Raw genomic sequence first — 24,550 nt, forward strand, 5'->3', positions numbered from 1 at the left:
TACTTCTGAGGGCAGCAGGCTCCTTTCTTCGTAAGTTTATGTTTCAATTCCTTGCACAGACTCAGATTTGTTTAAGCTCCCATTGGCTGACTTAGTTGCTATGCCTATTCATTGGGTTACCTTGTTCCCATGTCTCTCCCAGTCATGAATATTTTAACAAAAATCCCAGATACATTTGAGCTTACATTTTGCAATTATATTTTATTTATCATTCATTCTACTTGATCGACACCCTTACCGTTCCATACAAAATTGAAATATCTTCCAGCACTTTGTCTCCTCTGTGGGCTAATGGATATACACAAATGTTAAGATGGGCTATGACGGCATAGATATTTTCTCAACTCCCACGTGATTCCTAAGTTATATGCTGTGTTGCCACAGAGAGGCACAACAGCATATTTAAAGCAGGAAACAGTGATATCAGCATCTGTCCAATGCCATGCAAACTGATAATTTGACAGAGTTCATAGTTTTGATATAGGGGCACCCTAAAAATTACTGAGGTAACAAGGCTGCCATGAATTGAGTACTATGGAGACCTCTGATCTAAATAGTTAATAATTCAGAGACATTTTCTGCTGTTTAAAGTTTTAAAATCAGCTTACAAAATTGGCAGATTCTTAACTCTAACTGGAGAATAATACTTAAGCAAGGGACAGACTTTTGTATTCAACAAAGTTGGCCCCATAAACCCAAACCAGTAGTACAAGGTTAGAGTGGCTTATTAGGTATGAAGGCAGGAATCTTTCTTTAACAGCAGGAATTGCTGATAAGTATACTGCTTTTTTATGCATTTGTGAAGTAAAATATTAAATTCACACTTTGTATTTTCCTTTATTTCTGCATACCTTTGATTCATATCAGTTGCTGATATGATAAATATCAGATAAAACTTCTGATAGCAGTGGGAGAACAAGGCATACATTAACTAATGCATTTTATATGTAAGGTGATAGTTGCTGTTTAATCATGAAGCCTAACTTTAATGAATGTTTACTATTTTTGTAGCAACGGCATTCTCTAATTACCTTTATTTTTATAGCGCATCAATCTCAGCTAAAGAACATTGTCATTTCTGAAGATACTGAACTGAAAGAGAGAGTCAGAATAACTAAAAATCGCACTTCAGATTCCTACTGCTTTTAAATTAGGTGTATTAACTTCATTTTCCGTGTATGTTTCAGGGTGAACTAGAGCGTCAGCTTCTACAAGCCAATCCTATTCTGGAATCCTTTGGAAATGCAAAAACTGTAAAAAATGATAATTCCTCCCGCTTTGTAAGTCTGGGTTTTAATTATTAACTATTAATTCATTATTCATAATTATTTTTTATGATAAAATTGCTGAAATTTGCATTAATTTTGAAACTCAGGTGTTTTTAGTGATCAATTTTATATACAACTAATTATTTTGATTCATATATACAAACTGTAGACTTGTCTGGATTTCCATTAACCGATTTCCTGTTCTTATGGGCTTATAAGTATCAATTAAAATCTAAATCAGCTTTTTTGAATTGGTGTATAATTTGGAGGCCTGGGGGGAAATAAATTACTGTTTTTTTTAAAGGCCTGGATCTGTATGTTTTGGAGGAGAATAAGCAATAAAAACTTTCCCCAAAGCCTTCATATCTATATATATGAATTTTAGAAAGCTGAATAATATTGTATAGTTATCCATGGATGGGTGAACATACAGTATGGGGTAGGACAGTATAAAAAGACAGAAGTACTGGCCTTCAGCCATGGATGCTTTTAAATGTAGTAATGAAAAACTTGAATTGTACTTGGAAGCCTACTGGAGGCCATGCAATTCATGCAATAGTGATACTGCTTGGGTGTATCTTGCTGCACCAAAAATTGCATCCCCTACTGCATTCCACACAGCTGCACCTTCTACATGCTTTTAAGGGCAGATTCATGTAAGGCCTATTATAGTAGTCCAACCAGGAAATGCTCAAGGCATAAGAGACAGTGAGTAGAACCTTCTAATCCAAAAATGGGTACAACTGGGTGCACAAATTGATTTATGCAAAGTTCTTTCTGACCACAACTGCCACCTGTTCCTTGTGCAGGTACCATGAATTTGCAAGAACTCCAAATAGTGCACTAAATCTGTCCAGGAAGTTGTACTGCATCTACAGTTAAAGATAGAAGATATCCTGATGCAAGCAACCCTAAAACTCATATATAGGTTTTAATAGGAATGGGGAGAGAATTTAGCCCTGAGGGCATCCCTTTCCCATCAAGTGTTGTACTAGTCTCAGAGGAAGGAGGGAACCCTGCAACATTGTGCCATCCATTCCCAAATCCATAATCCAGAAGAATACCAAAATTGATGTCATTGAAGGATGTCATTGAAATATCAAGAAGGATTATGCTGTCCTGAGCCATCAGAGGTCATCCCAAAACTCAATCAGTACATCCCTTGAAAGGTGTGCTGGTTGGAAGAAAAGATTGGTACTGATGAAAAATTGTCCAGTCCTGTTGGATCCAGTGTTGGCTTTTTGAAGAGGGAACTATTGATTTGCTTTCTTGCAAGTAGGCAGAATCTTCCTCCCATAAAGAAACATTCGCCACCACATGATTCCTATCAAATCTCCCCTGAGGTCTAACAGTCAGGAGGCACATGGGTCTAAAATAAAGATGGCAGACTCAAAACACCTGGAGGACCCTGTCTCAGTACTAACTAAACTCTTTCCAGATAACAGAGAAAATTATACAGACCCTGCAGAGCTTCTCCTAATCTCAGAAGGGACCAAGAATGTGGTAGATTTGCTGACTGGTTTCTGCAAATCCAATAGTGAAGAATAAGTATGTTGCTCTTATTGACACAAGGTAATTCCTAATAAAGGTTCTTGTACTCAATCAGATTTCACCCCATTCTTCTTACTCTGATCCACTTCTGGATCATGCTTCAGCCATGGAACAAAATATCCAGACATGTGTTTTGGTTTGGGGATTGGCTACTTAAATGTAGCTGTCATGCATAGACATGCATGACTAAAAACTTATAAAAAAGTGGGGGAAAGAGCAAAAAAAAATCTCAATTGCAGTTATTTTAATCTGTGTTTCACATCAAATGAAAATCTTAAAATGGTGTTGTAGGAATAATATTGTTTGAAATGTTTCTGAGCAGGACTTTAAAAAGGAAGGCAAGTTTTTCAATGAGAGGATCAAATCCAGAACAATAAGTAATAATAGGTTATTATGGAATGGCAAGAATTTGGGGAGCTCTCAGCCACACTTGTTCAAACTTCCATAAGTAGCTTATTTGTTAAATTTATAAGTCCTTTGTTCAGAATTTGGTTTTGTTCAATTCTATTACAAGAATTATGTGAACATTCTTTTCTGTTAAGAACTTCTGCATCTGTTTCTTGTTACATTTTTCTTTAAATCTGCACTGATGTTGTAAACACAATCACTCCAATTGCTTTGGCACTATTTTTGTAATGAATACTTTAATATGATCCAGATGGTAGTTTCTTTATGCATAAAAGTAATTTCTAGTAGTAAGGATTTTAACTTTTGGACTAAATAGCTGGATTGTCCCCTAATGTATTATGAATTTTTATCAGACTGAAGTAATTATTAATTTAATGAATACAGCAATGGTTGAACTTGTATTTTTCCAATTGTTTAAAATTAAGATTTGTACTCTGAATGTAATTGTATAAATGTTAAATTATATTTGTTTAACATACATGTTCGTTTATTTTATTTTTTTTGATAACCTAGGAGTATTAATTGTTCAGTTTAAAATATTTTAGACTGTATGACTTGTATATTCTAAAAATAAATTTTAAATTTTGGTTTGTTTTCTCTTCAGGCAAGTTCATCAGAATAAATTTTGATGTTACTGGCTATATTGTTGGGGGCCAACATTGAAACATGTATCCTTTTTTTCAACAACTGTTATGATAACTGATCCAATTGAAATTTGCAGTGATAGCTTGATTAAAATACTTTAGAGAGTACCTATCCGAAGGTGGGGCTGCTCTCCAAAAGAGGGCAGGCCATCTTGACAGAAAAGAATTATGAATTACAGTCAGGAAGCTCACCAGTTGCATTAGCCCTATTTTTTTAATCAGTTATGGGCCTTCCTCTGTATTACAAGTTATTAAATTATGATAGCATTTGTTTTGGTCTGGTTCCCACATTGGTGTCAGCTTCAGTTTAAGACATAGCTCCTGGAATTTATCTTTTATATGTTAGCATTTTTGTATTAAAAGAGATTTTTAAGACCCTAAGACCTGAAGAATTTAGACTAGATAGCTTAATACTTAAATAGACTAGTCCTGTGACAGCGAATCTATGGCATACGTACCACAGGTGGCACGCGGAGCCATATTTGGTGGCACGCCAGTCAGCTCCATTACACATGCATGCTTCAGCCTTCCGGAGGGCCAGGAGGCTTTCACCCTCCCCAAGCTTCAGGAAAGCCTCTGAGGCTGAGAAGGTGAAAAACGGCCACAATGGGCCAACCGGAAGTTTTGTTCTGAACTTCTGTTGGGACCATTTTTCACCCTCTCTGGCCTCCAGAGGTTTTCCTGAAGCCTGGGGAGGGTGAAATACGGCCCAAAGACCCAACTGGAAGTTCTTAAAACGATCCATTCCAGCTTCCATGGGGCCTCGGGGGGGGGGGGGGGCAGGGGAGGCCATTTTTGTCCTCCCAGGCTTCAGGAAAGTCTCTGGAGCCTGGAAGGGGTCGTGCGTGCATGCACAGGGGGTTCGCATGTGCATGCACAGATAGGCGGGGAAATTGAGTGGTCACGCACAGGCACAATTCTGGCATACTGTAAGAAAAAGGTTTGCATTACTTGGACTAGTCTATAGAAGAAATTATAGGACCCTTCACAACTTATTAATTCTATTTTGACAATTGTGTTAAAATTATTAGGAACAACCATTTGGTGGTCTTTTTTTTTCACATACATAGTTTCAATTACATGATAAAATATGCAGTTCATAAAATTCTTAACTGCTCTGGCTCAGATTTATTAGAAAAATCACGTGCAGTTCGTACAAGCCAAAGATGAACGGACTTTCACATTTTTATCAGCTTCTAGCTGGGGCTGGTGAACATTTGAAAGGTGAGTTAATAAGTATAGAGGGTGGATGGTTACTGTAGCATTTAAACCAAAGCTGAAATAACACAATAGGACTGCAGCTGCTGTACCCACACTAGACAAAAGATCAGTCTAGCTGGGATTAGCATAGGCAGCTGCTTTTTAGAAATAGGTACAAATTTTCAGTTTGCCTTGAATAGCCAATCTGCGTACCTTTATGGTGATTCAACTCTTGTTGACGATATTATACTGTGATATATTTAGATACATCAGCTTGAATATATAAGAGATGTATATATTCACTAAGAATTGCTTTCTTGAAAATTCTTTGCTTATTTCCCTTATTTCCTAGTTTGATATTAAAACGATGTGCTTCAAGATTTTTGGAAAACTTCATCAATGAAGAGTTGACTGTTTATGATTGCTAGAAGTGAACAATTTACACTTCATTTAAACATGAGTAAATCAACAGCTACTAATGCCAGTTGTTTTTTTGTGGAGAAAAAAAAACCTCTCATTTTTCCTCTGTTACAGCTGATTTGCTCCTCGAAGGGTTTAACAACTACCGGTTTCTGTCCAATGGCTACATTCCCATTCCTGGCCAGCAAGATAAAGACAACTTCCAGGAGACAATGGAGGCCATGCATATCATGGGCTTTTCTCATGATGAAATAACTAGGTATGTTTTTAAAAGGCTATTATTTTTCTGATTCCTAGATATATATAGGTAGTCCTCAACTACAACCACTACAACCATAGTGACTGAAGTTACAACGGTACTGAAAAAAGTGACTTGTGACTAGTTCTCACACTTAACAACCATTTTGGCATCCCCATGATCATATGATCAAAGTTCAGGCTTTTGGCAACTGGCATGTATTTATGAAGGTTGCAGGAGTCATGGAATCACCACTTGCACCACAGCTTCTGACAAGTAAGATCAGTGGGGAAACCAGATTTGCTTAGTGATCACATAATTCACTTAACAACTGTGACAGAGAAAGGTTGTAAAATGAGATGTGGCTCACTTAATAGCTGCCTTGCTTAGCAACACAAATGTTGGGCTCAGTTGTGGTGATATGTTGAAGACTACCTGTATTTTATTTTTTTAACTGATAAAAATAGAATAAAATTACTATACATAGGCGTATGTGGCATTATGAATGCTGAATTTAACATCTAAAGCATTTTAGTTTAAAAAATAAATTTGTCTGAGGTGCCAAAGATGAGCTTTTGAAGATTGTAGATAATTACTTTGTGATGATGCATATAGACTGTTTGTAGGGGTATATATGGTGATTCTACCCCACAAAGGTCTGGTCATGCCACTGCAGTGCTCTGGGTTCTTGTATGTGCTCATCTGTAGGATATGACCAAGATGAGCACAAGGGAGGGGGTCAAGCACACCATTAGTCTCGAGTCCCTTCACCCCTCAAGAGTTCTAAGTTCAGCCCATCTTGAATTATCTCTTGTTTACCACCAATTTTCTTTACTCTTAAGTTGTTCAGATTCTTGTAGAAAGCTTAAGCTTTCAATGAACCTATATATTCATTTGGACTCTCTGTACTCCTGATTTCCCACACTTGACATTATCTTTCTATATATTTTCACTTTGGTCTAGCTACAGAATATATGGCAACTGGGATAAATATATTGGCCAAGAATACATACATTTGCCATATGAACCTTTCAGTTAGTTTGGCTTGTAGTCTGTATATAAGTCCAGGTGTCCTATAGTTTATATCGGTTCTTAAAGCCATCTTTTAATCTTGACTGCCTATTAATTAAAAGAGTAAACATTTATCTTAATACATTTATTAAATGTTCTGTGTCTTAGCTATGTTGAAGTGGTATCCTCAGTACTGCAGTTTGGAAATATTTCCTTCAAAAAAGAGAGAAACACGGATCAAGCATCTATGCCAGAAAATACAGGTAAAGTATTTACAAGCAAAGGATATCCTTTAAATTATTATGTATTATATCTGATATTTAATATTTAATAAATGATTTGCTGCTATCATTCCCTACAATCGTGCAACATATAAAATTTACAGTAGAGATATGAATCTCATTTTTACTTGAAAATATTTTCCTGATGCTAGATAATCTGAAAACATATCATTTAATGTATAACAGTTGCTGAAGGAGAATTGTGATAACTGACATTGATTGCTTTCATTTGTAGTTGCACAGAAGCTCTGCCATCTGTTGGGAATGAATGTAATGGAATTTACTCGAGCAATACTCACTCCACGCATATAAAGTTGGCAGGGACTATGTCCAAAAAGCCCAAACCAAAGAACAAGTAAGCTAAAATACAGAATGACAGATCTTATTGTACCCGTCTGCTTCCAACTAACATATTTAACATTTCCCTTATCCTGGGAGGCAGGGCAAGAGTGATGATGATGGACATAATTTACATCAGGGGTGTCAAACTTACATTGTCACGATAGTGTCACATGACATGTCGGGACTTTTTTCCCCTTCGCTAAACTGGGTGTGGGCATGGCCAGCACAGGCCGGGAGTTTGACAGGCGTGATTTACATTACAGTAAGACTAGCGGGTTTCTGTTCTGGAGCTTTAAAGTTTTGCTCTGTATTCCAGAAGTAGCTATTAACCTACTTCTCCAACAGTGCCTCTATGTTGAATTTAGTATAGGAGTAACTTGAACATAACAGTTTTAGATAGAGGGGATAGAGGACTGAATAATGGAGGCAAGATTTGTATGTATGCAGCTCTTGGGCATACCTTTAGGAGCGCTTTAAATCTAGCATTGATTGAAGTTTATTCAGCTGAGAATATTTAAAAGGGGCATTTGGGTAGAACTAAAGACACCAATGTATAAATTAATGGAATTTTATGTCAGATGACTATAATGTTTATCTTTGCATGAAAAGGAATATAGTTCTGGCCAAGTTTTTAAAATCTTATTGTACATCTACTTTAACACATAGCTTCTATTTCAAAAAGTTTGCTCCAAGAAGAGTTTTAAGGCTAGGAAATGAATGCTTGCATCCTGCTATAATGGAGGCTATTTTGTCATAATATACTCATTATACACATCCACATTCTCTGACACAGACCAGTTCCCCTTATGTTACTTCAAACAAAGGGATTGTGCCTTCCTTTCTTTCAAAAGCATATAGCTGCACACTGGAATTTACATTAACCAATACCGTAGCGGTGCCAAAACTATTCCATTCTGTTTTCCCAGCTCTGCTGTCTGGAGCTCAGAGAGATTTTCCCATTTATACATTTCAGTTGGGCACTACCTTTAGCACTCTAATGACAAAATGTTTCAGAGTTTAGGCATTCATTAGAACATCATGTAAGTGAGTATGTTTGGGCAATACTGTGAACTAAATAGATAGTCCTCACTTAACAGTGTTAATTGGGACCAGAAACTTTCATCGACACAGTCACAAGTAAAAAGAAAAAAAAAGGCACGTGACTGCTGCTTAATGATAGCAGTTGCTTTTTAAGTCATTGTTAAGTGAGGACATCATGTGACAGTAGTTTGCAACTTCCTGCCAGCTTCTGCATCGACTTTGCTTGTCAGAACCTGGCAGGGATGGTTGCAAATCACGCTCACATGACTATCAGGAAGCTACGACAGCCGTAAATACAAGGACTAAGTACAAGGACTAGTTGTAATTACCTCTGGTTTAATACTATCATAAGTTGAAACAATTTCTGAATAAGTGGGCATTAAATAATGACCACCTGTAACAAGCATCTGTTATTCATGTAGCCTAGAAAAGTTTGTTGCTTGTGTGGCCCCTTTCCCACACAAAGTGCAGTGAAAATGTTTTTCTCAGTCTCCTCTCTTAAAAGCACTGTGACTTAAAATATGTAAGAGACAATAGTTTTTTCACCTGTGGTGATGGACTTTTCAGTAACAAAAACTTACACTACCAGTCTGTTGACTCTGTCTTTGTATATGTTCTGAACAGCTTCAAAGTAGTCAAGTGTTGATTCTGAATTTATCCGAACCAATTACTTTCTATAAGAGCTATGCAAGTTACAAAGCTAGATAACATTTTTTTCTAAAGTTCATACTTATAGCATTTTTGCTTAATGCAACTTAATTTCTTTGTACTTTTTGTATTCAAAAATTATTGTGCTAGGTTTCTAGTAAAATATTAATTCTCATCTTTATATATATAAGCTATGATTTCTTCACCTTCCCTTATAAAGGCAGATTTTGCTGTAGAGGCATTGGCAAAAGCTACATATGAACGTCTTTTCCGTTGGCTTGTTCACCGTATTAACAAAGCTTTAGATAGAACTAAACGGCAGGGAGCTTCCTTCATTGGCATCTTGGATATTGCTGGATTTGAAATATTTGAGGTAAGCAAAATCAAACACTTTTGGTACATATCAAACGTTATTGTTAACTTGTGGTGCCAATCATTAGCCATCCGTAGTATCAGATATGTATATCATATATAAATTTCTGCAAGAATTTTTTATGCTAAAAGTGAATCAGAACTGCAGTACAACATTAAAATCTGCATACCATCTGTGATTACATTTCTTAAAGGATTGAAGTTTGATCTGGCTCGTATTCTGACTTAGGAAACTCTCAGTGAGATGGCTTGCATGCTTACATGTCTGACATTTTCTTAAAACGTATTCCTCTGTCTGATGTTTGATTGAACAATAAATAATCTGCTCTCTAAAATTTCTTACAATATAGTAAAATATTAAAGCTACACAATTAAAATTTACCTTTCTTGCTTATTTTCCCAGTTAAACTCTTTCGAACAACTATGTATCAACTACACCAATGAGAAACTGCAGCAGTTATTCAACCATACCATGTTTATCTTGGAGCAAGAAGAATATCAAAGGGAGGGCATAGAATGGAATTTTATTGACTTTGGACTGGATCTACAACCCTGCATTGATTTAATTGAACGACCTGTAAGTTCTTATATCCATATCTTTCGTATGGTTTATGCAGCAGTATAAACTAAACTTATATCAAATCTGTATTTTAATCTGTGATCCAAAGTGTAGCTATTCTAGTGTGTGGTCCTTTTACACTTGGTTTAATATTTACAAAGTATCATCACTTGTAAAATGGAGTCTTGATTTTCACAATAATTTATTTTATTCACTTTGTCTTTTATGAAGCATTAATGAAACTATTCATGTTCTGACAGTTTTAATTATATAGCATACATTATAACAAATATCCTTGTACTGCAGCTACAATAAGAGTTACAATAAATTGTGATTGGATTCTGGATTTATTGCTTTAATCTTATTTTCTCTTTATCACCTGTTAAAATAGAAATCTTTCTGATTTTCATACATGGAATTTGTTCTGCTTTAGCAGTATGTTTCCACATTATATAATAAATGTAAGAAGAAAAAATAAGTAGTAATAGTCTATGCATTTTTAATTGTTTTTGAATTAGGCTAACCCTCCAGGTGTATTGGCTTTGCTGGATGAAGAATGCTGGTTCCCTAAAGCAACTGACAAGACATTTGTAGAAAAACTGGTCCAAGAGCAAGGTACTCATTCCAAATTCCAGAAACCTCGGCAGCTGAAGGACAAGGCAGATTTCTGCATTATCCATTATGCAGGAAGGGTAAGAAATAATCACTGTATAGTCTAACCATTCTTCAGACTTCCCCTTTGAAGAGACTATTGGGATTTACATATAATACTGTTTTGATTTCGAATTTGCATACATAATCATAATTATAAAAAGTAATTTAAAACATTTTTTAAAAAGGACCTAAATAAATAAAATGTGGTTGACAAATAACACAAGATGCTAGATCTAGATCTAAAAAAACAATAGAATAGAATAGAATAGAATAGAATAAACTGGAAGGGATTTTGGAGGTCTTCTAGTCCAACCCCCTGCTTGCTGTTGCAACAGATTGTTTCTTTTTAAAGTAACTAATATTTAGAATGTCAATTACTGTATTTAATAATATGTGGAACTCCATCTAGTAGCTCGTCTTCCTCCCTTGATCTTGTTAATAGGCAAGAATTTATTATTAATCTAAAAGGATTTCATTGAAAATGACTTCAATGAATAAAGGCATTTGAAGCTACTGATGTGAACAGGCACAGTTTAGCTTTCCGGGTTTTTATTTAGTTCTCCATTTGCTTCATTCCAGGTGGATTACAAGGCAGATGAATGGCTAATGAAAAATATGGACCCACTGAATGATAATGTGGCAACTCTTCTGCACCAGTCTTCTGACAGATTTGTTGCAGAACTTTGGAAAGATGGTAAGAATCTGTTCCAAACTCAGGAAAGATATAATTCTATGTAGCCAAACTAGTATGTGATTTCTCAAATACTGCTTACCAAAATTTGTACAGATAGTCCTTAATTATGACCACAGTTGGGATCAGGACTTCCATCACTAAGTAATGTGGTTGTTAAAGAAAGTCATCATAGGACCATCATTACTTATTAAATTATATGTGCAATTTAAAGCAATGATGTGACATCATAAATACAGACTGGTTGCCAAGTGTCCAAATTGCAACATCTGACTGCAGGGATGCTTTAACGATCATAAGTTTATATGGTTCTCATAAGTGTGAGAACCATATAAATCACTTTCAATGCCTTTTGTAACTTCGAATAATCACTGAATGAATGGTTGTTAAGTCAAGGACTATCTGTAATCCGATACTCTGCTCACACCCTACAAATTATTCATTTATATTTGTGTCATAATGGTTAGCTACACTTTTTGTTCATGCATTGAACTGCTAGATACCATGTTTTGAACAGAATTGCTTACTATTTTAGATTAATCTCAAGAGAGATTCCATTACAGATAAAACACCTTTGCTCCTTTATGATAATCACAAAAATTAAATCTGTTGCTTTAGTCACTATTAAAAAAAAATATCCGGTTTTGCTGTAAAATAGATGGATGCAAGGTGTGTTTACATTTAACACTCTAAGCCATTGGAGTGCAGGATGTTATGCTAAGGGTTTTCATAAATTGCTAACATGTAATGTACATGATTAACACAAGCATGCTTTCACAACAGTTTTTAGATTTGTCAAGCTTATAAAGTAATGTGATTGAGTATCAGTTATCACTTTGCTACTTAATTTTATGTCACATTATTAGCACAAAAATCTTATTGTATCAGCCAGAAGTCTTTCTAATCCTTCTCATGATAGCCACTATCTACTGTCCTCCTCATTGCGTCCAGGTATAAACAAGATATAAGGGAGTATTGCATGCTTCTTCTGGTACTCTTGGTAGCTTAGCATATCATGTGTGAAATTGTTACCCTATCATGAATTTGTCTAATTTAATTAAATCCACTTAGTAATTTTAAACCACTCTATGGTACTGAGTTCCAGAGGTCAACTAGGCTATATGAGAGTGATGGCAAACCTAAGGTACACGTGCTGGAAATGGCACACAGAGCCCACTCTCTGGGCATGTCAACCGTCTCCCATCGTTCTTCCAGATTCCAGCTGGTCTTTGCACATGCATGCGCACCAGAACCAGAAGACTAGGTGACATGTGTACGCTGGAAACCGGAAGCTGGGGAAATGCTCTTCTAATTTTTTTGTCCATGCACACCGGGGACTTGCTCTTCCAATTTCCAGCGCTTCCGCTCCCATTTCAGCGCTCAGTACCAAAAAGGTTCGCCAACACTGCTATATGAGATACTTTATTTACTCAGACCTTTATCATTCTTGTTCAAGTTAATGAAATGACCCCAAGTTTTGGTATAATTGGGGAAGATATTTCTTTCCTTAATCTTTGTAAGGGCCTAAATGTTATAATCTTTCCCTGTAAAGTAATTCTAGTCTCTTAATAACTGGGTACAGAAAAGGACGATGTTCATTTCTGTGATATCGTTTGAGATGTAATGACAACAATGGTATATATGGTGTTGCATACACTGCTCATGCAGTATATATTTGTTAAAACATTATGGTACAGTTTTTTTTTCTAATTAACAAAATACACCATATGTCTTGCTTTTGAATACATATAGATTTAAGAAAGTAAGTTTATGAATATCTAATAATTATAGCATAGCATTTTCATATGAACAGCCATTTAGAAAGATGTTGTATATTAGAAACAGCCAAAATATTTGCACTTGGGATGAATATATGGTGAATTCTATAACATCCATCTTGTATTATCTTTCCAATTCCTTGATGGTTCATGAAGTGTTGGGTATATTCTTGTATGGCCATGTCATGTTGTAAGCATTGGATGCTGGCCTAAATGCCTCATTGTGCTAACAATATTTCATGTTTGTGAATTACTTTTGAGTATATGCTGATACTTTGCACTAAACCTTTTATCAAAAAAAAAAAGCTGGACTGTCTATTTTATACAAGCTAACGTTTACTCATATCTAATTGTTGCTGCAACCAGCTATTAGTCTTTTGAGTTCTGAAATGAATACACCATTCCTAATACCCATAATAGACTATATACAGTATACTTGTTAAAGCTTCATTGAAATTCTGAGTGGGTTTTTTTACTAACTGGATTATCTTCTATATCTGCTTTTATTTTTGCTGTTTCTGTGCCACAGACATTCACAATATTCAGAGAGCCTCTTTCTATGACAATGTTCCTGGTTTTCCTGATGCACCAGGTGAATGTATGAACGGGGCTCCTAAAAGCAGGACTTGAATCTATAGGAAAAAATCATGTTTTTTTTTCCTTTTGCTTATAGGCCAGCATGAACTTTTCATTTCATCCTAGCCTTAAGTGTTACCTGCACAAGGCAAGTGTTCTTGTGTGCATACTATTCAGTTGCTACTGCATCAAATAGTCTCATTTTTTCTATTGCACTTTGAAAAAGCTTTGCAAGTGAGTAGCTGCATTTTAAAACATGAGCTTGCTTTTCTGACACATTTGATAATTTTGGATATTTTAGTTTAGAAGTGTTGCTGGCCTAATTTTTTGCCCATGTTGTATTTATACAAATACAAATAAAACAACCTTATTAGTCTTTACCTAGTATGCTAAGTTGTTGTTATCAGCAAGCAGAAAAGTTTTAATTTCACAAGTCAAAGGTTTGCTATTATGACCCCTGATATCGTACTCTCCATCCTTCCATTCACAAAGCTAACAATTTAATAATTTAATTTGTACATCATCAGAGTTGTCAAACATTTGAGCCTTGCATGGGCAAAGCTGGAGCACATTTTGACAGCATTTAAACTGCACAAATACAATCTGGATTTTAAAGAAATGGTAGCTTATTGCTCATAACTCTCTGGGTTATGAATCACAGTGAGAATCCCTGCTTTGAGGTACTCTGGAATATTAATGATGATCCTGCTGCCTTCCAGTTTTACCAGGAAAGCTCATCAAAGGCCACTAATAGAAGTGCAGCAAAACATTATGTGCTCGATTTGAAATGAGCAATAGGTTCATCAACAGTAGATTAATCCCTATTATCCAGAAGGGAAAGATCATGTGATTTTATTTTTTATCTATATCTGACTACTTGGCTATTTTTTTCTATCTCTGCCTCGCTGTCTCTTGTTGTAGACTATTGCTAATCCATATTTTCTTAATCTTTATTTCTTCCTTAAATTATTAATCTTTCTGTTTATCGTTGCTGAATAATATATTTTCAATTACTGTTTACTCTAAAGGAGAAAAATATTTTGCTATATTTGAAACAGTGAATAAGCAGGCATCTTTGATCACTGAATGATTCCTGTGGAGAATACCAAACATCTTATTCATGCAAAAAAAAATTAAAATCTCTACTCAGGAGGCTAATAGCATTTCAGCTGTGGGAGCCAATGAATAAAAACAAGGAGAAAAATGTAGATGGCTCAGATTTGGTAAAAGATCCAAATCTCATGAAATATCAGCTTTCACTTCTCAAGATATTATGTGACCTTAAGTGTGAAAGTTATAATCTGATGTGATTTTAACGTTCATGTCTGAAGCCTCCTATGATTCATTGCAAAAATGCCAAAATCTCACTGTTTTGTATATTGTAAATTTTTAGTCATTTGTGTATGTCAGGGGTCCCTAACCGCTGGGCTGGGACCTACTATCAGGGACTATTTGGAACCGGGCTGTACACATATACCAGCAGTCCCCAACTTATGCGGCTTGGTGGCCAGTTGGAAGGGTGGAGAATTGGGCCGCATGAGTCAACCTGCACATGTGCATGTATGCCACCCCACTACTCATGTAGCCCAGTTCCCCATCCCTCCACCAGGCTACCAGCCATAGGTTGGGGATTGCTTTTATATGTGTATACGTCCATGTGCATGGGTTCTAATAAAAACTATTTCCACAAATATAGTCAATGGGTATTGCAAATGTGTTGATGCCCATGACACTATCACTATAAATGTTTTTTTTTAATGAATACATTTTGACTTTGCTGCAAATTAACATTCCAGTCTTGGTTGACAGAAGAACCTTGATGCTAGAACATTAGGGGAGATGAGAAAATCGTAGCTTTTAGATCCAATACATATCAGTCCTGAGTCCCATAAAAATCTTAGGGTCACTGAAGAGTGACAGGATGAGGAATTCTGGAATACAGAATATGTCAAACCTAAGTTAAGTTTTTCTTGAACTAGAGCTTCAATTAAGACAAAATAGAAATCTACAAAATAACTAGTTATCCTTCTTAGGACTGAGTATATTTACTTCTGTAAAACAAAGCAAAATAGAACCTAGCTCTCCATTTTTCTCCTCAATGATTCAAAACAGAACTTGCGGGCACAGTTAAATATTTTCTCGCTATGCATTAGATTCTAATTTAGGATGAGAATATCTGAGGTCTCATTGAACCTGACCACACATGTGTACTGTAATGCTATTAGAGATCAAAGTTTTAGTGCTTACAAAACATTTATTAGAGATATACATGGTACTTCTTACCATGTGAAATATATCCCAATGACTAGCTTTCCCCAAAGCACAGAAAGGTTAGGTTTCTTCAAAATGCATACAATAGTAGAACGTTTTACCTCTGAAGGTTGTGGGTTGTTCACTTCTGGAGGTTTTTAAGAAGACGCTAAGTAGTCAGATCTTGCAAATGGCTTGTTTGGTTTTCACACACATTGCAGAGATTTAATGATTCTCATAATCTTTTCTGATTCTTTGAAATCATTTGCTCCTGCTTTTTCCAGACTCTGATATTCAACTTTCTTGGCTGTTATTGAATATTTTGTTCTAATATCCCCATCTTCATTCTAATCCCCTTTTTGTGAATGTGCTTATCACATATATTCCTATAAGATGGTTTGATGTTGTGATATATGGTATACTCAGGGTATGAATATGATGTTATACAAGTGGGCCAAACCAAGATTTTAGACTTTATATCTATTTTTTAGGATTTTTTGTTTTTTTTAAATTGAATGATTTACACCACTATTTCCTTTACTTTTCCTTTCAAACTTGATAAGTAATGGTGGGGTTTTTTTATTTGATAGTTTGCCTCAGGTTCAGTAATGAAATCTTTAGGATTTGTAAACTGTGTGTGGCCTATAAATATAAGTTAGTAAGTATAAGTATAATCTTTATTGTCATTGTATTTAAATACAACAACATTGGTTTTAACCTCACTGGCGCAAAATTATAACAAAACGAAAAAGAAAGAAAAAGAAAAAAACTAGCTTGTGCATGGAGTGATTGTGGTTATATTTAAAAGTCTCACAGCCCAAGGATAGAAACTATCTTTAAACCTGTTTGTTTGGCTGGCTATACTTAGATGTCTTCTGCCTAATGGTAGAAGTGCAGAGAGACACTGACCAGGGTGTGAATCATCTTACTCTGTTAAAGCAGCGAGATCTGGTGATGTCATCCAGTGGTGTCAGAGGGCAACCAATGGTTTCTTGTGCCAAATTGATTGCCAGCCCTATTTTAAACTATAGTCTGTCTTTTAGCAGCTTCTCAGAACTTAAATAAAGGCTGAGCCTTTTTTGCTCAGATTTAATATTCCTATCAAAAAAAATCTTTCCCATTCTTCATGAGGCAGTTGAAAGACTGCTCTATTTCTAAGTAGATGAAGGAGAACCTGAAAACATAGAATATCAAAATCTGTAAAACTATTAAAGCATGATGCATCTTCATCTCCTATCTGAAGAGATTTTTCTGTTGTTCAGATACATTGGTGATACATTTATTATCTGGACTTATGGTCAAGGTGCCTGGAAAAGTTCCTTCAAGTTCAGTAACTCAATAAAATTTGATATTTGCCATGAGGGTTCTTCTTGCTTTGTTATAACAAATATGCTACTCACAGACGAGTTGATCAGCACATTTGAGAACCAGAGATATATTGACACTCTTCTTCACTGATGTTTTTGCTAGATTATCTGGAGAGTGAATTAACACTTATTCAAATGTATGCATTCCTCTGGCTATGTTCTGTATGAAAGTCAGCAGTGGGGCAGAATGTGCTGGATTAGTAAGAGAAAGCTTAGGGGGAAAGTGTAGGTCATACGGTCCTTTCCTTCTTAGGCAATAAAAAATCATGCCATTAGCTCTAGAACTGCCCCATGCAGTGTTCTGCCTCTCCTCTTGTAGTCTGTTTGATTTCTATACTTACAACTTATATTTACCAATATTATTCCAAACTGGAAAACATAAATTTAAATAAAAATTAGTATTAAGAAAATTGCCTTGGTACTATAGCCCTTTACAAATCTTATTAAATATTTTATAATAGTTGTCTTGTAATCTATTTTATAAGGAATGTAAACAATCTTGAATGTATTATTATATTATTATTGCATTAACTCATTATTACAGATTCAAAGTGAAGTATGGAATTGTGCCTCCTTGATAAAATAACATCTGCTTATGTGTTATACTTGAAATTGCTATGGCCTCTGAAACCTACATGCAAAACAAATCATATATTTTATGAAACTTGAAATGGTTATATAATTTACAATTCTAAGCTATTAGTTAATTTTAGCTTTGATTAACTTGACACTGCAGAGGTGATATTTCTCATGATCAAGCATAGCATTGATATATTTGAAATCACAGGATTTTTAAAGTTGTAGAATAAATTTCTTTAGTACAATGAATTGCTATCCTGTCAGCACAACTATTATAGTTAGGATATATAAATTTTAGTTTTTTCTAATTGTAATTTACTCCCCCCTCCCTCCATTTCGTTTAGCCATGTACAACAAATGCATTTCTCTGATTAAGGAGAGATACTTAACTTTTAATTCTATTTAGGAAACATGTTAAGTACATTTTGATTTAACTGCACAGATTTTTGTGACTGGGAAATTTTAAAAGATTGTTAATACCCTGATGTGATTCACAAAAAGCTACGCTGCAACATGTTCAATTCTTTAGAATGACAATGTGATGGTCCCCATCCCAGCTATTTTGTTTCATTTCTGTTTTATTTCTAGGCAAAAATATGGCGCTCTGGTTGTTTGATATTTCTCTTCTGAGCAGTAGTTGCTTTAGGGTTAATTTTATTGAAAGGGACTGATTAAATCAAATTTTCCTCAGTTTTATTCTTCATAGAAAACTTGATAATTAGTGAATTAGTGTCAATATGACAAGCCATATAACTAGTATTTTGTGATGTAATAGGAAAAAATATACTGAAAAAGCTGAAACCCATATTTTGTGTTGCAGTTTTATAGGGAAATATGTACTTTATTTCAAGCAAAGATACTGTGGGAGGATGGTAATATTTTGTCTTTAATGCTGTTTAACCCATTTAGTCATTTGCTTTGGCTATATAATAAATTTTCCAACATTCATTCTGTGCTCGCACTTGATTCTCGTCAAAATTTTATTTTAATTATAAAAAAGGTATGGCTGTAGTGCTCCTAAAAGCAAAATAGTAACTTTTTTTTTTTTCTTTCTAGTTCATAATTGTCAAAGCTACGGTATTTTTGCCTTGCGCATTGCTTTGAGTTCGGCTACTTCCATGCATACCTATTTGCTTTGGCACAGATGGCACCTTTCGATATTGTCTCACGAAACATTTATTGCACCTTTTATTTATACTGATTGTCTTTATTTATTTTGCCCTATATGGACCAATTAACTGTACATTCTTGTTGCCTGCAGTGGACCGTATTGTGGGCTTAGATCAAGTCACTGGAATAACAGAGACTGCCTTTGGCTCAGCTTACAAGACCAAGAAGGGGATGTTCCGTACAGTAGGGCAGCTATACAAAGAATCACTTACCAAACTGATGGCCACACTACGCAATACTAACCCAAATTTTGTTCGCTGCATCATTCCAAATCACGAAAAGAGGGTATGTATTGTTACAGAGATTATGTTGACTTAGATACAATAACTGCTGCTTGTGTTTCTTTGGATCATGCTATGTATCTCTACTTGCTGATATAAAAACATGTTGATTTCGGTTGTATATGGATGCTGAAGAGCACTTTGATTTTTGAGTGATTAGCAATATTTCTTCAATGAAAAAATGCTAAAAGGAATGTCTGTGTATTTAGGCTGGAAAGTTGGATCCCCATCTTGTTCTAGACCAGCTCCGTTGCAATGGTGTTCTCGAAGGAATACGGATTTGTCGACAGGGATTTCCAAACAGGATAGTGTTCCAAGAATTTAGACAGAGGTACTTTACTACAGCTGGCCTTAATGTTTCAGAGATCACTTTGTTCAAATAATAATATAATAAATAATGTTTTTGTTGCTTATTAACATTCAGTCTTTATTTTCCAGGAAGAATAGATCTCTGAAACTTTACCAACATCTACTTGTTTTTTGGTTTGGTTTATAGGTATGAGATCCTGACTCCAAATGCAATTCCTAAGGGTTTTATGGATGGAAAGCAAGCTTGTGAGAGAATGGTGAGCCATTATATAGAAATATAAAACATCTAGAAAGTTTCATCATTTATGTTCCCTGTGTTAAATAAATGGATTTGGCTCTTGCATAGATCAGAGCACTGGAATTGGATCCTAACTTGTATAGAATTGGTCAGAGCAAGATTTTTTTCCGAGCTGGTGTTTTGGCACATCTAGAAGAAGAAAGAGATTTGAAGATAACAGACATCATTATATTCTTCCAAGCTGTTTGTAGGGGATACTTGGCCAGAAAGTAAGTTAATGTAGTATATTACTTTAATCCTTATGGACAAGATTTGGTGAATTTTTTTAAAGGATTTAGGTTAACCAAAATACTGCATTTAAAGTAATTTGCATGATTTGTTTACCAAATGTTTATAGTTACTTCCATATAGAAGTGTTATTATCACTTTGTACTTTAATAAGGCTTTCTTATAAAGCTAATATTTTGATATTGATAAAATGCAGAAATTCTCAACTGTTTTATAACAAAAACATTTCTTGATTTTTCTTTAGAGCCTTTGCTAAGAAGCAGCAACAACTGAGTGCATTAAAAGTTTTACAAAGAAATTGTGCTGCATATTTGAAGTTAAGGCATTGGCAGTGGTGGAGAGTGTTCACAAAGGTAGATTGATGTTCTTCTTCACCTCTGAATTATGTGATGGAATTCTTAATAGCAGAAAACTGACATTAACTTGCTGGTCTTGTGGCTTTTGATTGATTGTGTAGGTGAAGCCTCTGCTTCAGGTTACTCGTCAGGAGGAAGAACTTCAGGCTAAAGATGAGGAGCTGGTAAAGGTGAAAGAGAAACAGAGTAAAGTGGAAGGAGAACTAGAAGAGATGGAAAGAAAGCACCAGCAGGTCATTATACACAATCTGATTTATACAATGCTATTGACCTATATTTTATGTGCCTATGTGATTTACTGAACATAAATTACAGCAGAGAAAATAATTTTAGTGACAAATACAGTAACTTTTTACAACTTTAATTGGTTGTATAGGCTGATTGTCCAGCTAAGCAAAATTATTATGACTTATTAACTTGCTGTGTTACACAATACAACTTTAGATGGTATACAATAGAAAGCAGGTTCATGATAATTTTTCAAAAAAAATATAGTCACAGCAAAATTATTTTACTATTCTTGTTAGAAAAATGGACTTGGAAACTTGGACTTCAGTATTCCAAAGGGTAGAAAATATGTTGTGTTATTGCACAATTTCAGCTACAATCTCAATTTATAGCACATCATCATTTTCATCTTGCATATGACTTCTGTTTCCATAAATAACCAAAGCATTTTAAAATAAACCTGGATATTGAAAGTAGGAGACCAAAATAGTTGGCTGCATTTCTTTTGGTATATATTCCTTCTTATCAGTTATTTCCAAACTTACTTTAAACTTCTGCCTTAATAATAATTCAGAGAAAACAGTGCCAGTACTTTAACAAACACTTCCTCTAATAACATACATTGGTATCTTGTGCGAGCTATTGATATGATTTAGCAATGCTTTTGCAATATGGCAAACTATATCAAATTCCAATAGCTGGTAAATTCTGCTAAATTGTTGAGTTAATAAAGGAGAATATTTGTAGCTCAAGATTGACATGAGGGGTCCTTGGTGCTCTCTGAGCTTGCTTGTTTTCTTGCAGACATTTCATTACCCAAACTAGGTAACATCTGCTACTAGTACTGATGTTGTTACCTAGTTTGGGTAATGAAATGTCTGCAGGGAAACAAGAAAGCTCAGAAAGCACCAAGGACCACCTCAAGATTGTTACAGCACGCTAAAAGGTTGAAATATTTTCTTATCATGTTTGTAGTTGGTAGAAGAGAAGAACATTCTTGCCGAACAGTTGCAAGCAGAGACAGAACTCTTTGCTGAGGCCGAAGAGATGAGAGCTCGCCTGGCGGCCAAGAAGCAAGAGTTAGAAGAAATTCTGCATGATTTAGAGTCCCGGGTAGAAGAGGAAGAAGAACGGAATCAAGTGCTTCAGAATGAAAAGAAAAAAATGCAGTCACACATACAGGTATTGCTCAATAGGCTGATGATAGGATTATTAGAAACTCTGCCTAAATATTGGAAATATTGGTGTCTTCCATTGACACAGTACAATTATGACCATTTTCTGTTTTTCAGGATCTAGAGGAGCAACTTGATGAGGAAGAAGGAGCTCGGCAGAAGCTACAGCTTGAGAAGGTAACAGCGGAAGCAAGAATAAAGAAAATGGAGGAAGAAATCTTATTATTGGAGGACCAGAATTCCAAATTCTTAAGGTGAGGGGGGGGAAAGAAAAAAAAAGGGGGGGGGAGGGAAAAATATTCCTCTCCAATGCATCAATGTGGCCAAAATTGGGTAGTAAAGGAATAATGGTAACTATAGATAACATGCTACCTCTGGCCATTTTTAAGATTGAGAAAAGTAGCCTGCAATGATTAGACATACATTTGTTTTATTATATTAATCTCTCCTGTTGAAACATTAAAATCTGGCATACTTACTGTATTTAATAGCTAAACTACAAATCCATAAGCTAAATGCAGATAGCTTTATGTTTTTCGAAAAAAAAAGCACTGTGAAGCAGTATATAAGTCTAAATGCTATTGCTAAATGTCATTATGCTTCAGACTGTGGTATCACCTACAAAGAATTATTCTTGCTGTTTTGCTTTTGACCAAGTTTTATCATTGGTGCAACATGTGGAATTAAGAACTTCTTATGGTAATGACCGTGTCAATCCAATTGCTATCACTAATCTGATCCTTTTCAGATGAATTGAAGCTTTGTAATATTAATATTACTGATTCTACGCAAAACTTTATGGATTATTCAAATAAATTGCAGATAATTTTAGAACCTTCAAGATGACTAGCTGTAGCTTGGATTGTCTCAAACATACCAATTTACTGATGGAATAAGCTCATTTAATGAAAACCCAGGTCATTATTTCCCTTATCTGAGACTCTCAACCTTAGACTCTCCAAATATAATTGGATTAAAAATCTAGGCTTCCTAACCAACATGATACAAAGCCTCAATTCATCTGGAAATGATCAGGTTGGTGATAGCAATTGGATTGAGATAAAACACACACTAGGAGTTTTGTTAGTGATATAATTTGCATCTGCTAAATATAGAACATAAATATATTTTAGATGTCTGTTAACAACTAAATGTAAAATATATTTTTAGTTGCTCTAAAAAGTGTGAGGAGTTTCAAAATGTTTTAAAATAGTGGAGAATCTTACTTTGTTATAACCATTTTTTATAATTGGGTTGGTTGGAATAACAATTGTATAATTTGTATCCGATTCTTTGACTCTCATGTATATGTTACTTCATTCTTACTTTTACTCAATTAGGAAAAGAAATTAATGGAGGACAGAATTGCAGAATGTTCTTCACAGCTGGCTGAAGAAGAAGAAAAAGCTAAAAATTTAGCAAAGCTGAGAAACAAGCAGGAAATGGTGATTACAGATCTAGAAGGTTAGCAGTTACAAGATTTGCTATTATGGGAATAATCATTGGACAAACCAGAAGTATCCTGGTACCAAATAACAAGCAAGTTTTAACTTCTGACACAGAGTATAAAAATAAGTGCATATTGTTTTATCCAAATCAAAAGATAATCTGTAATGTCAGTTTTGAAATTTATTGTGGGACATTTATTGTTAGACAAGATACACTCCTAAGACAAAAATTAATTAGAACCATCCTTTACTACACACAGGGGTGGGTTCCTGACAGTTCTAGCCTCTTCTATAGAAGAGTTTCCACAAATCTACCGCACCATTTAGAACCGGTTCCAGCTCTCTCCCCTGCCCGTCCATACCACACTTGTCCCGCCCACCGCTCACTGATTGGCTGGCTCACTAATGGCTCTGCCCACTTCTAAGAGTCTTATCTAAATCTTAAAGTCTTAAAGCTGTCAAGTTTGAACATCCCTGGGTTTTTTTTCCTAAAGGGTTAGGGGTGCAAGGGTCTTGTAACTTGACAGTTTTAAGACTGCATGCTTCAGTGCCAGAGTTCCTGAGCCAACATGACTGGAGGAGGAATTCTGGGAGTTGAAGTCCACAAGTCTTAAAGCTGTCAAGTTTGAACACCCTGGTTTTTTTTTTCTAAAGGGGTGCAAGGGTCTTGTAACTTGACAGCTTTAAGACTTGCGTGCTTCAAATGCCAGAGTTTCTGAGCCAACATTTTGGTTGCTAAGCAAGAGAGTTGTTAAGTGAGTTTCACCACATTTTACAAGTTGGCCATGCCCACCCAGTTACATTTAACGGATAAAGTTGCTCGGATTCGGACAGAGCTGGACTCCAATTGCACGGTACCAGCCAAGGTGCCGGGGGAAGGTCTTGAGCATATTTCATGGATTGAGTTTCAACTTGTCTCTCCTGAGGAAGTGGACAAGGCCATGGGAGTGGTGAGTGCCTCCACCTGTATACTGGACCCGTGCCCCTCCTGGGGTCTTGACCAGCAGGGAGGTGACACGCGGCTGGATCCGGACGATAGTTAACACCTCTCTCCGGGAGGGAATTTTCCCGCTCCTCCTAAAGGATGCAGTGGTAGACCCCTCCTGAAGAAACCATCTCTAGACCCAGCCATTTTGAGCAACTATCGTCCAGTCTCCAACCTGCCCTTTGTTGGGAAGG

At 35.6% G+C, this 24,550-nt stretch overlaps 1 protein-coding gene across 1 annotated transcript in view; it reads left to right on the top strand.

Annotated features, from left to right (window-relative positions):
- The window catches only part of MYH10 (myosin heavy chain 10), an 83,834-nt gene that overhangs the window by 35,019 nt on the left and 24,265 nt on the right, over positions 1 to 24,550 (top strand). The window contains 22 exon segments of the mRNA XM_032210022.1: positions 1,188 to 1,290; positions 3,832 to 3,875; positions 3,877 to 3,895; positions 4,998 to 5,051; positions 5,054 to 5,095; positions 5,606 to 5,750; positions 6,909 to 7,003; positions 7,257 to 7,330; positions 7,332 to 7,376; positions 9,273 to 9,425; positions 9,828 to 10,001; positions 10,502 to 10,675; positions 11,217 to 11,331; positions 19,140 to 19,333; positions 19,539 to 19,660; positions 19,826 to 19,895; positions 19,985 to 20,145; positions 20,409 to 20,517; positions 20,622 to 20,753; positions 21,724 to 21,930; positions 22,041 to 22,176; positions 23,262 to 23,387. Coding sequence (XP_032065913.1) covers positions 1,188 to 1,290; positions 3,832 to 3,875; positions 3,877 to 3,895; positions 4,998 to 5,051; positions 5,054 to 5,095; positions 5,606 to 5,750; positions 6,909 to 7,003; positions 7,257 to 7,330; positions 7,332 to 7,376; positions 9,273 to 9,425; positions 9,828 to 10,001; positions 10,502 to 10,675; positions 11,217 to 11,331; positions 19,140 to 19,333; positions 19,539 to 19,660; positions 19,826 to 19,895; positions 19,985 to 20,145; positions 20,409 to 20,517; positions 20,622 to 20,753; positions 21,724 to 21,930; positions 22,041 to 22,176; positions 23,262 to 23,387 — 2,494 coding nt within the window.

This window comes from Thamnophis elegans, chromosome 2 (genome assembly GCF_009769535.1).
Source record: "Thamnophis elegans isolate rThaEle1 chromosome 2, rThaEle1.pri, whole genome shotgun sequence".
NCBI classification, from domain to species: domain Eukaryota; kingdom Metazoa; phylum Chordata; class Lepidosauria; order Squamata; family Colubridae; genus Thamnophis; species Thamnophis elegans.